This window comes from Balaenoptera ricei, chromosome 6 (genome assembly GCF_028023285.1).
Source record: "Balaenoptera ricei isolate mBalRic1 chromosome 6, mBalRic1.hap2, whole genome shotgun sequence".
NCBI classification, from domain to species: Eukaryota; Metazoa; Chordata; class Mammalia; order Artiodactyla; family Balaenopteridae; genus Balaenoptera; species Balaenoptera ricei.
In genome coordinates this window covers 119,567,462-119,582,385 of record NC_082644.1, presented here as the reverse complement: position 1 = coordinate 119,582,385, position 14,924 = coordinate 119,567,462, and the positions used below count along the sequence as shown (strand labels likewise).

At 58.0% G+C, this 14,924-nt stretch overlaps 1 protein-coding gene across 8 annotated transcripts; it reads left to right on the top strand.

The window, feature by feature from the left end:
* The first annotated feature begins 6,457 nt into the window (after positions 1–6,457).
* On the top strand, positions 6,458–14,924 carry PPP1R26 (protein phosphatase 1 regulatory subunit 26). Of its 8 annotated transcripts, none has more exons than XM_059925949.1 (4): positions 6,458–6,563; positions 7,354–7,575; positions 8,489–8,609; positions 9,433–14,924. In XM_059925949.1, exon 4 carries the CDS (start codon positions 9,896–9,898, stop codon positions 13,463–13,465), a length of 3,570 nt encoding a protein of 1,189 aa, XP_059781932.1. In that variant the 5' UTR covers positions 6,458–6,563; positions 7,354–7,575; positions 8,489–8,609; positions 9,433–9,895; the 3' UTR covers positions 13,466–14,924. The 8 variants fall into 8 exon arrangements, with proteins under 8 accessions (XP_059781932.1, XP_059781938.1, XP_059781936.1 ...); XM_059925953.1 differs by lacking the exon at positions 6,458–6,563 and adding an exon at positions 6,767–6,788; XM_059925951.1 differs by lacking the exon at positions 6,458–6,563 and adding an exon at positions 6,836–6,941.

The window sequence follows — 14,924 nt, the reverse complement described above, 5'->3', positions numbered from 1 at the left end:
AAACACTGTCACTTGAAAACTAAGAAAGTAAAACCCGGCTCCCAGGCAAACGCTGTGTCTGATGCTCTCGTTTCAGGGAGGGGAAAACCCTATACGGCCCCTGGCTCCGTGCCCGCCCCGTTCACTCCTCACTCCCAGCCTCCGACGCCTCTGTGCGCAGCCTGAGAGCCAGCCTACTGGAGCCCCCCTGGGATGGAGCTGGGTGTCCGCCCAAAGGCAGTCACCCCACCCATGCCCCCTCCCAATGGGTCTCCATCCACCAGCGCAGGCCTCACGTCCCTTCCCGGGTCTGCAAGTTCCTGACGTTTTTCCAGTTATGTGCCAGAGCGAGATACTCCCAAGATGGAATACAGAAAGTGTCGTGGAGGGGAATGTTTCTGAAACCGGCTTTAGTGTGAAAGTAGACAGTGCCTTCTGGAATGGAGAGAGGGGATGGGACACAGGGGAAGGCCCAGCTCTCCACGCAACCCGACTTTCCTCTAATGGCACCAAACTAACTGGTACACGGAGAAACCAGGACCCTTTATCAATCTGAGGAGACCCTTCCCCAACCCACGTCCTAGGAAGGGAATACATGATTCAGGGTAGAAGGAGCTTTGTATTCAAAAAAGGTTGAATTTTCCATATTGCCTTTCCAAAACTCAGAGAACGTGCAGTAGATTCCTCTTCTTTCTGCCAAAAGAAAACTGAAATAGAATCATTTTTACAGATTTGGGGACATTTTTGAGACTGAAGTGTGAACTCTCGTTTTTACTCTGTGCCAATTCATTCCCCAGGAGCACGGAAGCGCCCTCGTAACAAGTTCCGCCAGAACTGGTTTCCTTCACCACATTTGCCATCATTTTCATCCTGATTGTTAACATTCTGATGCAGATTTTCATATCTAAGTCTTATAATCGTATCATTTCTGGACAAATTTTCAGCAGCCTCTTTCACTGAATGTAGTTGGGATAAAACTCCTATAGATTTAACAAGCTAACTAACTCTGCCTGAAATATGGATAGAAAGAGCGGCATTTCTTAAGTACAGTATTCGAGTAGTTGTTTCCAAAGGAATAAAGTCCTGGAGGTTTGCAGTGGACACAGGGCAGCTGCCCAGACCCCTTCAGGGTGGAGGCGCCAGGAGTGGGGTCTGCACTGGCCACACTCCTGACTGAGGTCCTCTCCTTCCCGGAGGCCGCCCACGTCCAGTGGCCTCTGTGCAGGGGGTATAACGGCCCAGCCACTTCCTTCAATGGGACAATCTGAGGGGGTCATCTCAGCCTCGGCTTCCACTGCACCCACCTTACGGTCACCTCCCCTCGCCCAGTCCTGTGTCCAAGGCTGCTCCAGCCTGAGCCCTGCACACGCTTCTCCTTCGCATGTCTGCGTGGACTGACCTGAGGGGGGGCTCCTGTCCCAGAGCGTCTGGGCCCAAGACATCCGATTTCTGCTGGCCTTTTGTCGCTTTGCTTTGCTCAGTACGTTTTCCTGCCTTTAAAGGGTTCCCCAAACCTGGGGGCCTCAGCCTCCAGTCTGGCCACCTCCCAGTGCCACCCCAGTTACCCACAGGCCCTCCGAGGAGAGGACGGGCGCAAACTTCCCAAAATTGCCTGATAAGAATGAGGGCCTTCATCCAATTTATTTTCTGCCAAGAATCAGAGAGAGAAAATCATTTTTCTCTCAAATCTTGAGCTGGAAGATATCCTGCCCTTGCATGAGTAAATCAGAGGTAACTTCATTCTCCGTTTATGACGGACTCTGGGCCCTCCTGAAAAATTTCGTCTCAAGGGGATTATCTTCTGCCTTAGTTTAGCTGCCTTATAAACAGACGATCTTAAAGTCTCAAGTTGGCCCCTGAAATGGTGAATAATAAACTGGGTGAAATTCATGTCAGGAAAATTCTAAGAACATGACACTCAAGAAATAAACTGAATAAAGTTCATTTCTGAGGTGAGAGTTTTTTTTATTAATTTTTATTGGAGTATAGTTGCTTTACAATGTTGTGTTAGTTTCTGCTGTACAGCAAAGTGAATCAGCTATATGTGTACATATATCCCCTCTTTTTTGGATTTCCTCCCCATTTAGGTCACCACAGAGCACTGCGTAGAGTTCCCTGTGCTATACAGTAGGTTCTCATTAGTAATCTATTTTATACATAGTAGTGTGTATATGTCAATCCCAATCTCATCAGGCGAGAGATTTTAAAAAATGGTTTTGCAGAAACAGAATTTCCGAACACTGAATCGAGTGGGCGGAGATACTTGGACCTGGTCTGGGTGGTGTGTGTGTGTGTGTGTGTGTGTGTGTGTGTGTGTGTCTACACTTACACACATGAACTTTCATACATTTCCATTCCATTCTTTACATGAGTTGATTTTTGTATATATGAAAACAATGCTCATGATTTTAAAGTTGAAACAGTATAAAGAAGCCAGCAGAACAATGCAGCATCTCCCGGCCAGCCCTCACGCGGGGCCACTCCGCAGAGGAAGTCTCACTGCTAACGGTGGCTGGCAAGTCCCGGGGGGAAATGCCACTCTGCCGTCTGTTCTGCCAGGCAGGCCACCCCACGGCCACCGGTGAGATCAGCCCAGCCAAGGCTTTATGTGGACCCACCTCATCCTCTCCAGCAGAGGCTCCGGGCGCAGATGGTCAGTGTCGCCGCCCCTCCGAACAGCCGTGTAGGTGGGGTTTGCTTTGCTAAGTGAAGAATCGTCTTTGTGGAGATCCGCCTGCGTGAACCGTGTGACCATAACCTCGGGGCAGAGTCCACGAAGCGGGGTCGGCGGGCTTCACACTTCACAGACGCTGGTGGGGATGCAGTCCTTCATCCTCCCGTCAACTCGTTCGGGGGTGCCTGCATCCCCCACGTCCCCCCTAGGGACCATCAGTGGCAGGGGGCTGGGGGGGAGGAGGTGGCGCCTCCTTTCATTGGAGTTTCTTTCATTATGAGAGCACCCTTAACTCTTTTAGGGAAAACAGGCACAAATAAAGGGGCCTCTGGCTTCTGTCACTCACACTGACTCTGGCCCTGTGGTCCTGGCTGTCTTCCTGGGGGTCCCCTGCTCCGTGTGGAGAGTAACTGAGAAAGTCCCTAAGGGTTCCCTGCTCCCTTGACAGAAGGGCAAAGGGAGGGACAGAGGGGAGCAGAGACCGCACAGGGCCCCAGAGCCTGACTGGAAGCCCACCCACCGCCCTGGTCCCTGCTGCCAGCGCTCACCCATCCGGGAGACGGCAGAGCTACTGACTGTCGTTCTAGAAGAGTCAGGCCTGGGCTGAGCAGAGATGCCAGGGTGACCCCTGCCTTGGAAAAGGGAGCCCACTTCATGGTGGTAAGAACAGGGGGAAGGCGGCCTGTGGGCGGATCCTAGGAGACCCAGAGCTTGCACAGTGAGGAGGCTGATTGGGGGGAAACTAAACGCCAAAGTCAGCACCTCTTACAACAGGAAAGTTTTGATAAAAATAGATGTCCTTCTTGTTCCTCCGATGAAGATCTTACAACATGCAGGAGATACAGCTTCCCCAAAGTTACAGTATAAATGTGTGTGTACGTGCATGTGTGTGCACACATGCGTGCCTGTGTGCACATGCAGGTGTGTGTGTGTGCACGAGCGTGTGTATATACATAGGTATCTGAAGGTCAGTGGATTCAAAAAGGAGAGAAGAAAGCACTTCCCTTTCCAGAATCTGCTTATTACCCATCAAACCCTTGGATTTCTGATTTCCACAGGAATCTGTAATTCATGCCCCTCCATGTCTTCAATTGTTCTTATTTGGAAATTTAGCCATTAAATTGATGAATGCTTACAAAATCTCAGCGTGGTAAAAGCTGCCCTGGGCCTTACCCCCAAGCCAGAAACCATAAAGGAAATTTCACAGATTTGGTTACACAAATTGAAAACTCGTGCATGGCCAACAAAACAAACCAAAAGCTAAATCCAAAGTTAAAAGAAAAATGACAAACTGAAAAAGAAACGAGTATACACTGGAGATGGGCTAAATCCTTAATGCAAAAAACTCTGGAACAAGAAAGACACACAGCCCAATAGAAAATTTTTAAATGCTCACAGAACATGTACAGGCAATTTTCCAAACGGCCAATAGTAAAATAAAACGATGTTCTACACCACCACCAGGCAAAGAAATTAAAATCAAAGTGGAAAAGTCTTGTTTTACCTGTGAGGTTGCCAGACGCGAATGCAAGGAAACAGTCCAGCCCTGCTCCCCACTCAGTGGGTGGACGGTACGTCAGCTGGGCGTTTCTGGAGGGCATTTTGGCCAAAATGCTTCCCAGTCCTCAGCCCAGGCGAGGTCTCTTCTAGGAATTTACCCTGAGGAAAACTCAGCCGGCTTCCAAGGACATGTCAGCAAAGATGTTCATCACGGCACTATTTAAAAACTGTGGAAAGGAACTTCCCTGGTGGCACGGTGGTTAAGCAGCCGGCTGCCAATGCAGAGGACACGGGTTCAAGCCCTGGTCTGGGAAGATCCCACATGCCACGGAGCAACTAAGCCCATGCACCGCAACTACTGAGCCCACTGAGCCCACGTGCCTACAGCCCATGCTCTGCAACAAGAGAAGCCACCCCAATGAGAAGCCCGCGCACCGCAATGAAGAGTAGCCCCCGCTCGCCGCAACTAGAGAAAGCCCGCACCCACAATGAAGAGTAGCCCCCACTCGCCGCAACTAGAGAAAGCCCGCACCCAACGCAGCCAAAACTAGATAAATAAATAAATAAAATTTTAAAAAATAAGAACTGTAAAAAAAAAAACCATGCCAAAATATTTAGAGTCCCTATTTCTGGCTCATTAGGTTATTAATTAGATATCTTTTCCCAAACTTTTGGTAATGAAAGAGTATGACTCATAGTGAGAAGACAGTGTTTATTAAACAATTCCCTGAAGCATGAATGCTATGTTTTCATGGCTTTCTTGACACTTGGCCCCAAAATTCCCTAGGCGGATAAGGCTAGAAATAGCCCCCTTCTCATTCCTGCAGGAAAAAGCCTCTGATTTTTTTCTCCTGTCCAACTTCTGGCACTTTTTAGACAGGAAACGAAACCCCAGTTCACCCCGAGATAGGTCTGGGTCAGGGGCACGGAGGCCGGTAGGGATGGAAAGACAGACAGTCTTTGTGTCTTGCTTTCAACCTGCCCCTCCCGCTGGTCGGGCTCCATCCCCACCAGCCCCAGCACCCTGAGTAGCAGTGGGACACCACAGGCCTCCGGTGAAGATCTCTGAACTGTTAGAAAAATCAAACAAAACCAGAAAGAACTTCAGGGCCACACAGTCAGCGAAGAGACCAGAAAACAGAACTTGTGTTATTGTGCGGGGCGGGGCGGGGGGGGGGGGATGTTCCTGGAAGACAGTGCTCCCTGCCCATTCCCAGACAGGCCAAACGCCCAGGACAGATGTGTCTTTAACATCTGTTGCCTCTGTTGGAACCCGGCTGCAGGTACGCCTATGGAACCAGTCACAGGGTGCCCCAGCCTCCACCCCAGCCTCCACAGACCCCCAAGTCCAGGCCAAGGGCCTACACACGCTCAGGTGCTCAGTGACCATTTCCTGAACGACTGAGGGATGCTCTGCTCTCCCAGGTCCCCTGCGGCTCTGAAGTCCTGGGCTTCCACTACACATGAGGCTGCCTATCGAGCTTCCCTGCTGCAGGACCCCGGCCCCTGGGCGGGTTGTTTATCCATTCTTAGCCTCAGGTTCCTTATCCCGAAGTTTGGGGTGACGCAGGAAGCGCAGACACAGAGAAGCATTTGGCAAAGGCAGCGGGAGGCCTGGGCGGCTTTCCTGGAAAGAAGGCTGGCCCTGCAGCACTGGAGCTCGGGGTACTGGGGGGCAGGGGGGCACAGAGCGACCCGCTGCTTCCAGAGAGCCAGACTTGAGCTCTGCGCAGACTTAAGGCAAGGAACCACCTCCGCCAGCCCGGAGGAGGAGGAAGGAGGAGGCACGGTGCTAGGCACACAGCGGACACTGGCCGTGTAGGAGCTTCTAGTAACAGGACTGCTGATGAACATAGTAACATCATCCACGATAAAGTAGCCCATCCGTGCGCCTCCCGGCCTGAACTTCCCACCGGGGACCGCGGAGGCAGGGCGGCGTCTGCCAACACGGCCACTGACTCAGCGCGCGCCCCCCGCTCCCGGGGCAGTTGGGGGCCAGGGGAGAGGGCGCCCAAACAGCACCGGAGGGCCCCAGCCTCTGGCCGGAGTGGGCTGGGGGTCAGACATCACTCCGACTACTCACTCCGATCGCACCGGGCGCATTTCGGGGGGCCGGCCCGAGGCTGGGGAGGGGCGGGGCGTCTCCGGAGGCTCGGGCCGCCTCTGGGCTGGGCGGGCGCGGGCGCGGGGCGCGAGCGCGGGCGCGGGGGCGGGCGCGGGGGCGGGCGCGGGGGCGGCGCGCGGCGCCCGCGGCTCCTCCGCAGCGCGGCCGGCAGGTGGGCGCGCGCTCGCCGGGCGGGGGTCCGGCCGGGCCGCGCGCCTCCCCCGGAACTCGGCCGTGCCATTCCCATGATGCCCAGCCACCGGGCACGGCTTCCGGAGCGCGGCCGCCACAGCCCCGCCGCCGCCGGTAGGTCCGGGGAGGGAGCTCCGGGGGCCGCCCCGCCCCGCGCGCGCGCGCCCCGCCCTCCCGCGCGCGCCCCCGGCGCCGGCGGCCCGGCCCCTCCGCGCCGGGACCCCGCCGCCTCCCCGGGACGCGGCGCGCGGGGCGGGGGCCGGCGCGGGGCCGAGTCGGAGGAGGGGGCCTGGCCGGAGGGCGGGCATGCAGGCCGCACCGCGGCGCCGGGCTGCCGGGGTAGGGGCCGCGGCGGGCGGGGCGGGCTCGGCCCGGCGCCGGGTAGTTAGCTGGCGCGGCGGGCGGGGATCGCGGCCTCAGAGGCGGCTCCTGGCCGGGCCCCCCGCCTGCGCGCGCCCGCGTTCCTTGAAGCCGGCCGGTCGCGGGGCCCAGGTGAGGCGCAGGTGAGGGCCCGCGGCGGGACAGCTTCCGGCGCGGCCGAGGGCCCGGGGCCTGGCCCTCCCGCTGAGATCGTGCCCAGCGCCCCGCCCCGTGCAGCTTCCCGGAGGGTCACCGGGCCCCTCGCCCCCAAGCCTACCGAGCCCAGAATATAACCCGGGCGCAGCCCTGCGTGGAGGCCCGACCCCTTCCTGCCAGAGAACCGGGTCGCCTCTCCGGGCGCCGGGATCTCTCCTGGCAGAGGCTGCGCTGGGGGTGAGCGCCGCCAGGCCGGGAGCAGAGGACAGGGCAGGGTCAGCCGGGAGGGTCTCGCCTGGCTTTCGGCCCCCCAGGCACTGGCAATGGCCCTGCAGCTTTGCTGGGGAGCCGTCCTTGCTGTATTGTAGTAAAGTCTCCTCTTCCGCAGGCCAGGGCCAGAATTCCAGCGCACGCCCACTTCAGGCTGGCCCTCCAGCGAGGGCCCTCCTTCTGGGCCTTGCATCCTGACCCTCACCTCCCTAACCCTGGGGAAAGTCCAGCCTGGGAGGGAAGAGCCGGAGCTGCACAGCGTTATGACGAAGCCACATCGCGTGCGGGGAGCCAGACTTGGCCAGGGGATGAGCGTTAGCGAGGCTCTGTCCTCCTGGAGGTTGGTGTCTAGACTGAGAAGAGACCCAGGTGCCCTCCTCTACTGTTCAAATTCTGGCACCACATGGCTTTGGGGTGCAGGGCTGGGTGTCCTCACAGCCACCCTCCAGACCTGGTCCCGGGGTTCTCGAGGAGCAGGGTGGCAGTTTGACAAAGCGGAAGCCCCCAGGCTTCAGCCCACAGTCTCTCCAAGTACAGTTGCGGGGAGTTTTCCAGAATGATTCATCTCATGTAGGTGATTGTTTTAAAGCCACAAGCTGTCGCTGGAGACGCCCTCTGAATTTTTAACCTCATTCTTGCGCTAGGTAATTTGACAGTTCAGAAGACCGCTCACTAGGAGTCCGAGCTCTGGACAGTCATTTAAGAGCTATGAACGTGGTCAAGGTGATGAGGAGAGAGCAGTGTTTTTCCTGCCGCCCACTCTGCTACCTGGAGTGGAAACCACTGCAGCTTGGGTTCATCCTTGGGCCCACTTTTTCAGATAGCAGTGCTGTTTAAGAAGTTAATATTCCTTACGTAGACTCTTCACAGTTCAAGGCCTATGCAGATGTCTCGTAATCTCTGTCATTTTGCCAAGGCATTTTGCCAAGCACAGCAAGGTGGGCACTGCCCAGTGAAAGAGCCCTCCCCCTCCCCATTGTTGCTCCCCACTGCTCTTGGGAGGGAATCTCCCTGGAGGGCGGTGCTGTGGGAGAGATCATGGACTGTTATGGGTGCTCAAATCTGAGGACTGATAAATAGCCTCACAGGAGAGTTGGGAATTAGTTGTGGTTAACAGTGTTTGGCCTCAGGGTAAGTTCTTCCAAAATTGAATTTTGAGCCCTTAAATTAATGTGATTTCTTTCCCCCAAAATATTTACCAGCTGTAGTTTCAGCCTCTGAATTAGGTCTCTGATTCTCTTTAATCTTGGCAGTCAAAAGTCTGTTTAAAAAGTGGGCACAAGATGCTACAGCGTAGAGGTGGGGGTACGAAGACCCAATCCCCGAACCGTTCTGCGAACGTCACACTGAACCTGGACTTGAAGGGAATCGCAGGTAATTGCAGCAAATTCTTTTACATTGTAGTCTCACTTTTTTGAGCATAAATAGTAATAGCAAAGGTCTTCCTTCTGAATTGGTCGTGCCCTCTGGTTTATTGCTGGTCCCACCTGTTTGGGCACGTCTGTGCCTAGGTGGCTGGGCTAGGCTTTCCTGGAAAGGACTGTGGTGTGTAAACACAGGATTCTTTGCTCGTCAGGAAGGAAGCTCCTGAGGGAGAAGGATCCGCATGGGAAGCAAAGCAAACACACAGGCCACTTCCGGCCACCCCCCAAGGCTCCAGGGTGGTGACCGCCTTGCCTGGCACTGTTTTGGGTTGGAACTCAATTTCCCCGTTTCCACAAGCACTGCCAAGCTCTCCTCTTGCATCTCGGCTACTTTGCATTCCAGTTTGCAGGGGATCGGGAGAGGTCAGAGAAACATGTTAAGAACTGACAGTTATATGACGTATTTTGCGTCTTTCTAATCGGCTGCGTACAGCCTGCGTTATGTTCCCCTCCCAGACCGGTAGTGTAAAGGCTGTTGGGAGCAGGTCTTCAAAGTGTTCCCAAGACTATGCCAGTGGTTCTGCCAACCCAGCCACATTTGGTCTGAGATACGAAAGCTGTGGAGAAACCACACAGCATGAAAAGGGGCGCCTGGCTGTGTTTGGGGCAATTTCTATATTAATTACCTAAAAATAATCATACAGTCCCGTGAGACCATCTGGCAAATATACATTCGACGTTTTAAAATAAAGAGGCTTTGGTATAAGTGACTCTTTAAAGTTGTTTGGGGAGATAATGTTTAAATGCTCCCATCAAGTAACTTCTCATTTCAGGAGCTCCTGATTCGCGTCAAGGTTGGACCTACCCACGACGTCTCACTGAACCTGGATTCATACTGGTTGTTGTTTTCCACCTGCAGAGAAGCACTGAGTCTTTATCTCATTGGCACTTCCTGACAACTTTTGGAGGTAAATAAGACCTCTGTTCCTGTACCGGAGAAGATGGACAGAGGGACGGGGAAAGGACACTCATGTGAGCTTCCGCGAGCTCACTGCGGGTGGCCCGGAAGCATTTTCTCATGTAGCTTCGTGGCCGTCCTCCGTCTACAGCCAAGGGAAATGAGGCCCGGGAGGCGTGAGTGACTTGCCCTGGGACCCGCGGCCGGCTGGACCCTCACCAGGCCCACCGCTTCTCCGTGACCTGACCTAGGGTGCCATCCCGGCGTGCCCTCTCCTCCAGGATGTGAAGCAGGCAGAGAAGCAAAGTGCCGCCTCTCTGCGCGTCCCGTCGGCTAGGATGTTTCTCATGAATGCCCCTCCTGTGCTCGCTCTGCCGTCCAAATGGGAGGCCTTTGGCCCACCCGGGAGCTGTAGGTTTCCCGGATGCTTCTCAGAGCCGAAAGAGGGCGTCTCGAGAGCGGCGGTGAGCGCCAAGGTGCAGATGGTCATCAGCACGCTTCAGGGGGACGGGGGGGCCGCCCTGGGCATGAGCGGTGAGCATGCCCGGCAGAGAAGCCAGAGGGCGGAGAGGGGCCGCGGCACCAGGCTGGCTACCAGCCCCGCCTTTGCTGCCTGTGGTCTTGCTGCTGGTTTTGACCCCAGGGGGGAGGAGGAGGCCGCAGACCTTGGCCCCCTGGTGCCGGATTCGGACAGTGATGATTCCGTGGACCGCGCCATTGAGGAAGCCATCCAGGAGTACCTGAAGGCCAAGAGCGGAGCCGCCCGGCCGCCCGCAGCCAGTCAATGCGAACCAGAGCCGCCTCCCAGCGGCACCCCGACCGCCCTGTGTCCCCCAGACCTCGCAGCTGGCCCCACTGCTGTCCCCGGCAGCCACAGGGGAGTCGGCGAGGACCGGGGCTCTGCCTCGCCGCTCAGCGTGAGCAGTGAGGACTCCTTCGAACAGAGCATCCGGGCGGAGATCGAACAGTTCCTCAGTGAGAAGAGGCAGCACGAAACCCAAAAATGTGACATTCCTGCAGACAGAAAACCAGACCCCAGTGACAGCTCGGCCAGATCGGCGTCTAGATCCAGCAAAGAGCCGACGGGCAAGGCGCAGCAGCAGGAGCTGGCGGGCGCCTGTAAGGAGTTCATCTTCCGGAAACCTCCCAGGTCCGCAAAGGCTGGCGCGCTGCCCAGAGGCCCCAGGTCCAAGGTCACCGTTGAGCCCGCCCCGGCTGCGGGCCGCCCTGCAGAAGCAGCCCCTGGTAAAGTCGGGGTCAGGAGGGGCACCGGCTCAGCGAAGAGGGGAAGGCGAGCCCGGAGCGCGGCCCTGGTGCCTGAGGCGGCCGACTCAAGCAGCGATGATGGCATCGAGGAGGCCATCCAGCTGTACCAGCTGGAGAAGAGGAAGGAGGCGGGTGGCGAGCCGCCGCAGAGGGCCCTGCCCGCGGAGGAGAAGGGCCCCGGGGCCCCTGCACACGGCACGGGCCTCTGCACCAAGAGCACCTGGCCCGAAGCCCACGGGAAGACCCCGGGCAAGAAGAAGCCGGTGGCCGCCAAGGCCGCGGACCTCAGCCCGGGTGGCCTGGACCCCGACCACCCCGCCAGGCCTCCCAGGGAAACCGTGGCTCCCGCACCTCTGGGAAGTACGGCTGCCGAAAGCAAGTTTGTGGACGGGTCCCCGTGCCGCGCAGACACATCCGCGGAGCTGATGTGCGCTGAAGCGATCCTGGACATTTCCAAAACGATCCTGCCGGGCCCCCTGGAGGGCGGCACCAGACCCCCGCCCGCCAGCCCACTCCTGTGTCCCCCCGACGTGCCTTCCTGCTCCGACGGTGACAGCAGCTCTGTGGACAGCGACGACAGCATCGAACAGGAAATCCGGACATTCTTGGCTCTGAAGGCGCAGTCAGGGGGGCTGCTGCCCAGGACGGAGACGTGCCCGCGGCCGGCACACAGCCCGCTGCTGCCGCCCGGCCTCAGCGCCTCGGCCTCCAAAACGCCGGACCTGTCGCTGAGCTGCAAGAGGAAACGCGGAGCAGGCAGCACCGTCGTGCGGCCGTGCGCACCCAAGAGGACCAGAGAGACGGCCGAGGCGCAGGAGAGCGCCCGGGACGCCGACCGCAGCCTGGGGAGAGCGCAGCCCAGCCAGGGGAAAGCCGGCGAGGCCCCGGGAAGGGAGGGTGAGACCTGGGGCCAGCCTCTGCCCTGCAGGACGGGCGTGCCGGGTGATGAGCACAGGGCCCCGGTCACGCAGGGCACCGTGCTGCCGGGCCCCGGGAAGGCGGCCGAGGCGAGGCGCGTGGACGAGAAGGAGAGCTCCGAGGACAAGAGCAGCTCGCTGGACAGCGACGAGGACCTGGACACGGCCATCAAGGACCTGCTGCGGTCCAAGCGGAGGCTCCGGAAGAGGTGCAAAGACCCCAGAGCCGGCTGCAAGAAGAGGGTCAGGTTCAGCACCACGGAGACGCAGTTCCTGGATAAAGTAGGGGGCTTCCCCAAAGACTGGAAAGACCGAAGCCCACATCTGCTGAAAAGCTGCCTCTCAAAGTCCAAAAAAGAGAGCCCGGGGAGACCCTCGCACGTCCTCTGCCGAGAAGCAGTGAGAGCAAAGCCAGACGGCCTGGCAGCCGAGGACGCGCCCCCGGCTGCCCGGTCCAGGGGCCAAGCCGCAGGAGGGAGCCTGCTCTCTGGTGAATCGGAAGCCCGTGAACTTCATGGTCCGGCCCCAAGCCCCAGTTCCCTGTCTGATGACAGTAGTTCTGTAGACAGTGATGACAGCATTGAACTGGAGATCAGGAAGTTTTTGGCCGAAAAGGCCAAGGAGTCCGTGAGCGGATCAGAAATTCAAGGAGGGGGCCCCACCGCTCTCGGGACGGGGAGCGGGGGCAGGCCGGAGCTGCCGTGCCGGAAAGTGCCACCTCCCGGCCCGGCCCTTCAGCCCGGCATGTGCACTCGGAGCCAGAGGTGCAGGGGGCCCCTGCAGCCGGCCGAGGGACCAAGGGGCCCGGGCAGAGCCTTCGCTCCGGCCGGGAGGAGTAGCCCCCGTGCCCAGCAGGCCTGCAGCCCTGCAGCCCTGGCCAGATGCGAACTGGTGCCGCCCAGGGGCACCAGCGGGACCGCATCTGCCAAAGGGTCCCCAGCCAGTAGGAGAACCGCCTATGCGCCCAAAGATAAGAGCCCGAGGGGGGCCGAGGCTGCCGCGGGGGAAAGCGCATTGGGTCAGCTCCCGAGCTGCATGGAGGCTGGCACTCGGGCAGAGAGCCGGAGCCCACTGGCACGGACCCCGGGCGCCGAGCGGGAGGGGAGGCCCCGGGCCGGCCTCGCCCTGCCCTGGGCTGACTTCGCCCCCCAGAGCCGGTTGCAGAGCACCTGGGCGCTGAGCACGAAAGGCAGGGACACGGCGGCGTGGAAAGGGGGCTTCAGGGGCCAGAGAGAGAAGGGGCTGGAGGGCCAGGCCCGGGGCTCGCCCAGCCTCGCCATGGACCCCAAGAGAGGCCTGCCCTTTGCCGGCTTCTCGCCGCTGCTCTCCACACAGCTGTTTCACTTCGGGAAGAGTGTCTCCTGGGGGGGGAAGCAGGCCAGCCTCTTCAGTACCCCGCTGAGTCTGCCTCTACAGGGCCCATCCTTCTCGGCCTTCCGAGAGACCCAGGCTGGCCACGGCCCAGTGTTCGGAAGCTCACACTTGCTGGTGAAGCAGGAGGGTGGCCGCTGGCCGCCCAGGAAGTCCCAGGCAGGGCTCAGTCTGCCCGACAGGAGGAACTCGGGGCCGGAGGAGAGCATCTTAGACCTGCGGTACAGGCGGAGTCGGGTGGATGGAGACGACGAAGACCAAGAGGCCCTGGGCAGTGACATCAGCGAGTTCAGTGATGCGTCTGTGGAGGAGGGCGGCAGCCCCTTGGCCAAGGGCCCCGTCCTCCAGCTGTGAGCACGCTCCTGGCCGCGGCAAGTGTGGGCGAAGCGTGTGTGTGCCTGTCCCCACATGTCACACGCTCCTGATGAAAGGGCGGAGCCCTGGAGGCCCCTGTACAGCCTGTATATATGTACACTAACGTGAAAGGATGTTTTTATTTAACAGATGTGTCCTGGTAAATATGATTTTTTGTAGGCTTTTTGTAAATTATTTAAAGTGCTGTAAAAAATATTTTTGGCGAATACCATTGTTGGATTTTGTAGGGCGTTCCTCGGGGCAGTTTTCCGTGGTCTCCGCACTAGTCTTAGATCAGCAAACGCTTGGTTACGACTGCCCCTGCACTTGGGGTTGATCGCTGGTGGCCATGGCCAGTCGTGGCCACAATTCGGGCCTGAGGAAGGCAGCAGCTGGTGCCCGCCTGAGACGCGCCAGAACGCCCCGGCCATCTTGGTTGGGACGCTCCTGGGCAGCACTTCTTACGTAAAAGAGGCCACAGGCCCCCAAGAGGCCCGAGATGTCTTCGATTGGAAAAGCGTTTCAAAGCACAATGGCCAGCGAGCAAACCGGCCATGCCAGTTGCACGTAGAAATCCTGAGTGAGATCTCAGGGCCGGTCACCAGTTCACACCTGAAGCCTGTGTTGTTTAATGTCCAGTCCTGTTCAGTTATGACATGATTCTACCAGCTCAATAAACCTCTTTTTTATACGGGAGCTGCCGTCCTTCGTTTTTAATCACAGCTCTAAAAAGGTACCAGGCAGCCCGTGTGTTTTAAATGCCCTTGTCCTGATCTGTGCAAAGCAAAGAGGCAGCGGCTGCCTCACGGGTTCTGGTGCCCGGAGTCCTGAGGACCGAGGACAAAGCCCAGCGCCCTCCGGGAACTGGGCTCGCTGGGGCTGTGCTCCACCAGCAGGGGCGTGCCCGCGCTCTCGGTGTGTTTGCGTGGCAGTGCCACGCACACAGGGAGGAGCGTGGCGTCCTGTGCCTGTGCTCTGAGCCTGCTGCGGCGCCCACAGCTACAGAAGAAGCAGGTGGGAACCCGCACACGTGAGGCTGAGCACTGACGTTTACCCGCGATCGTCCAGCAAACTTCGATCGGCTGCCCCGAGTGTGACAACTCAGCAGTTTAGCTGCAGTGGGCCTGGAGCAAGGTTTAATTTGCAGCTGAAGTTGTTATTCTAATGTGCAAGTGAATTTTCTACATGTTGTGCCCCCCCTAGGTCTTAGCGGGAATTCACTTCTGTACCCAAATGGGGACGTGTGCCAGCACCCACAGGCAGTGTCCACTGGGTCAGATGCTGTGACAAGCAGGCCCTGTGGACTCCGCGACCGTCCGGTGCCTACAGGCTGTGCATTCGATATTTCCGTTGTCGAATATTCATTCACTTAAGTGCTTCCCGGAAAAACAATTCATTAATCCATGCTTTAAATTTCATTTAATTTTGAAGGAGTGCTTTTAACACTTGAAAACAAAAA

What these genes read in the sequence shown, in the direction of transcription:
- PPP1R26 (XM_059925955.1), top strand. Translation starts at nt 9,896, where the DNA reads ATGTTTCTCATGAATGCCCCTCCTGTGCTCGCTCTGCCGTCCAAATGG.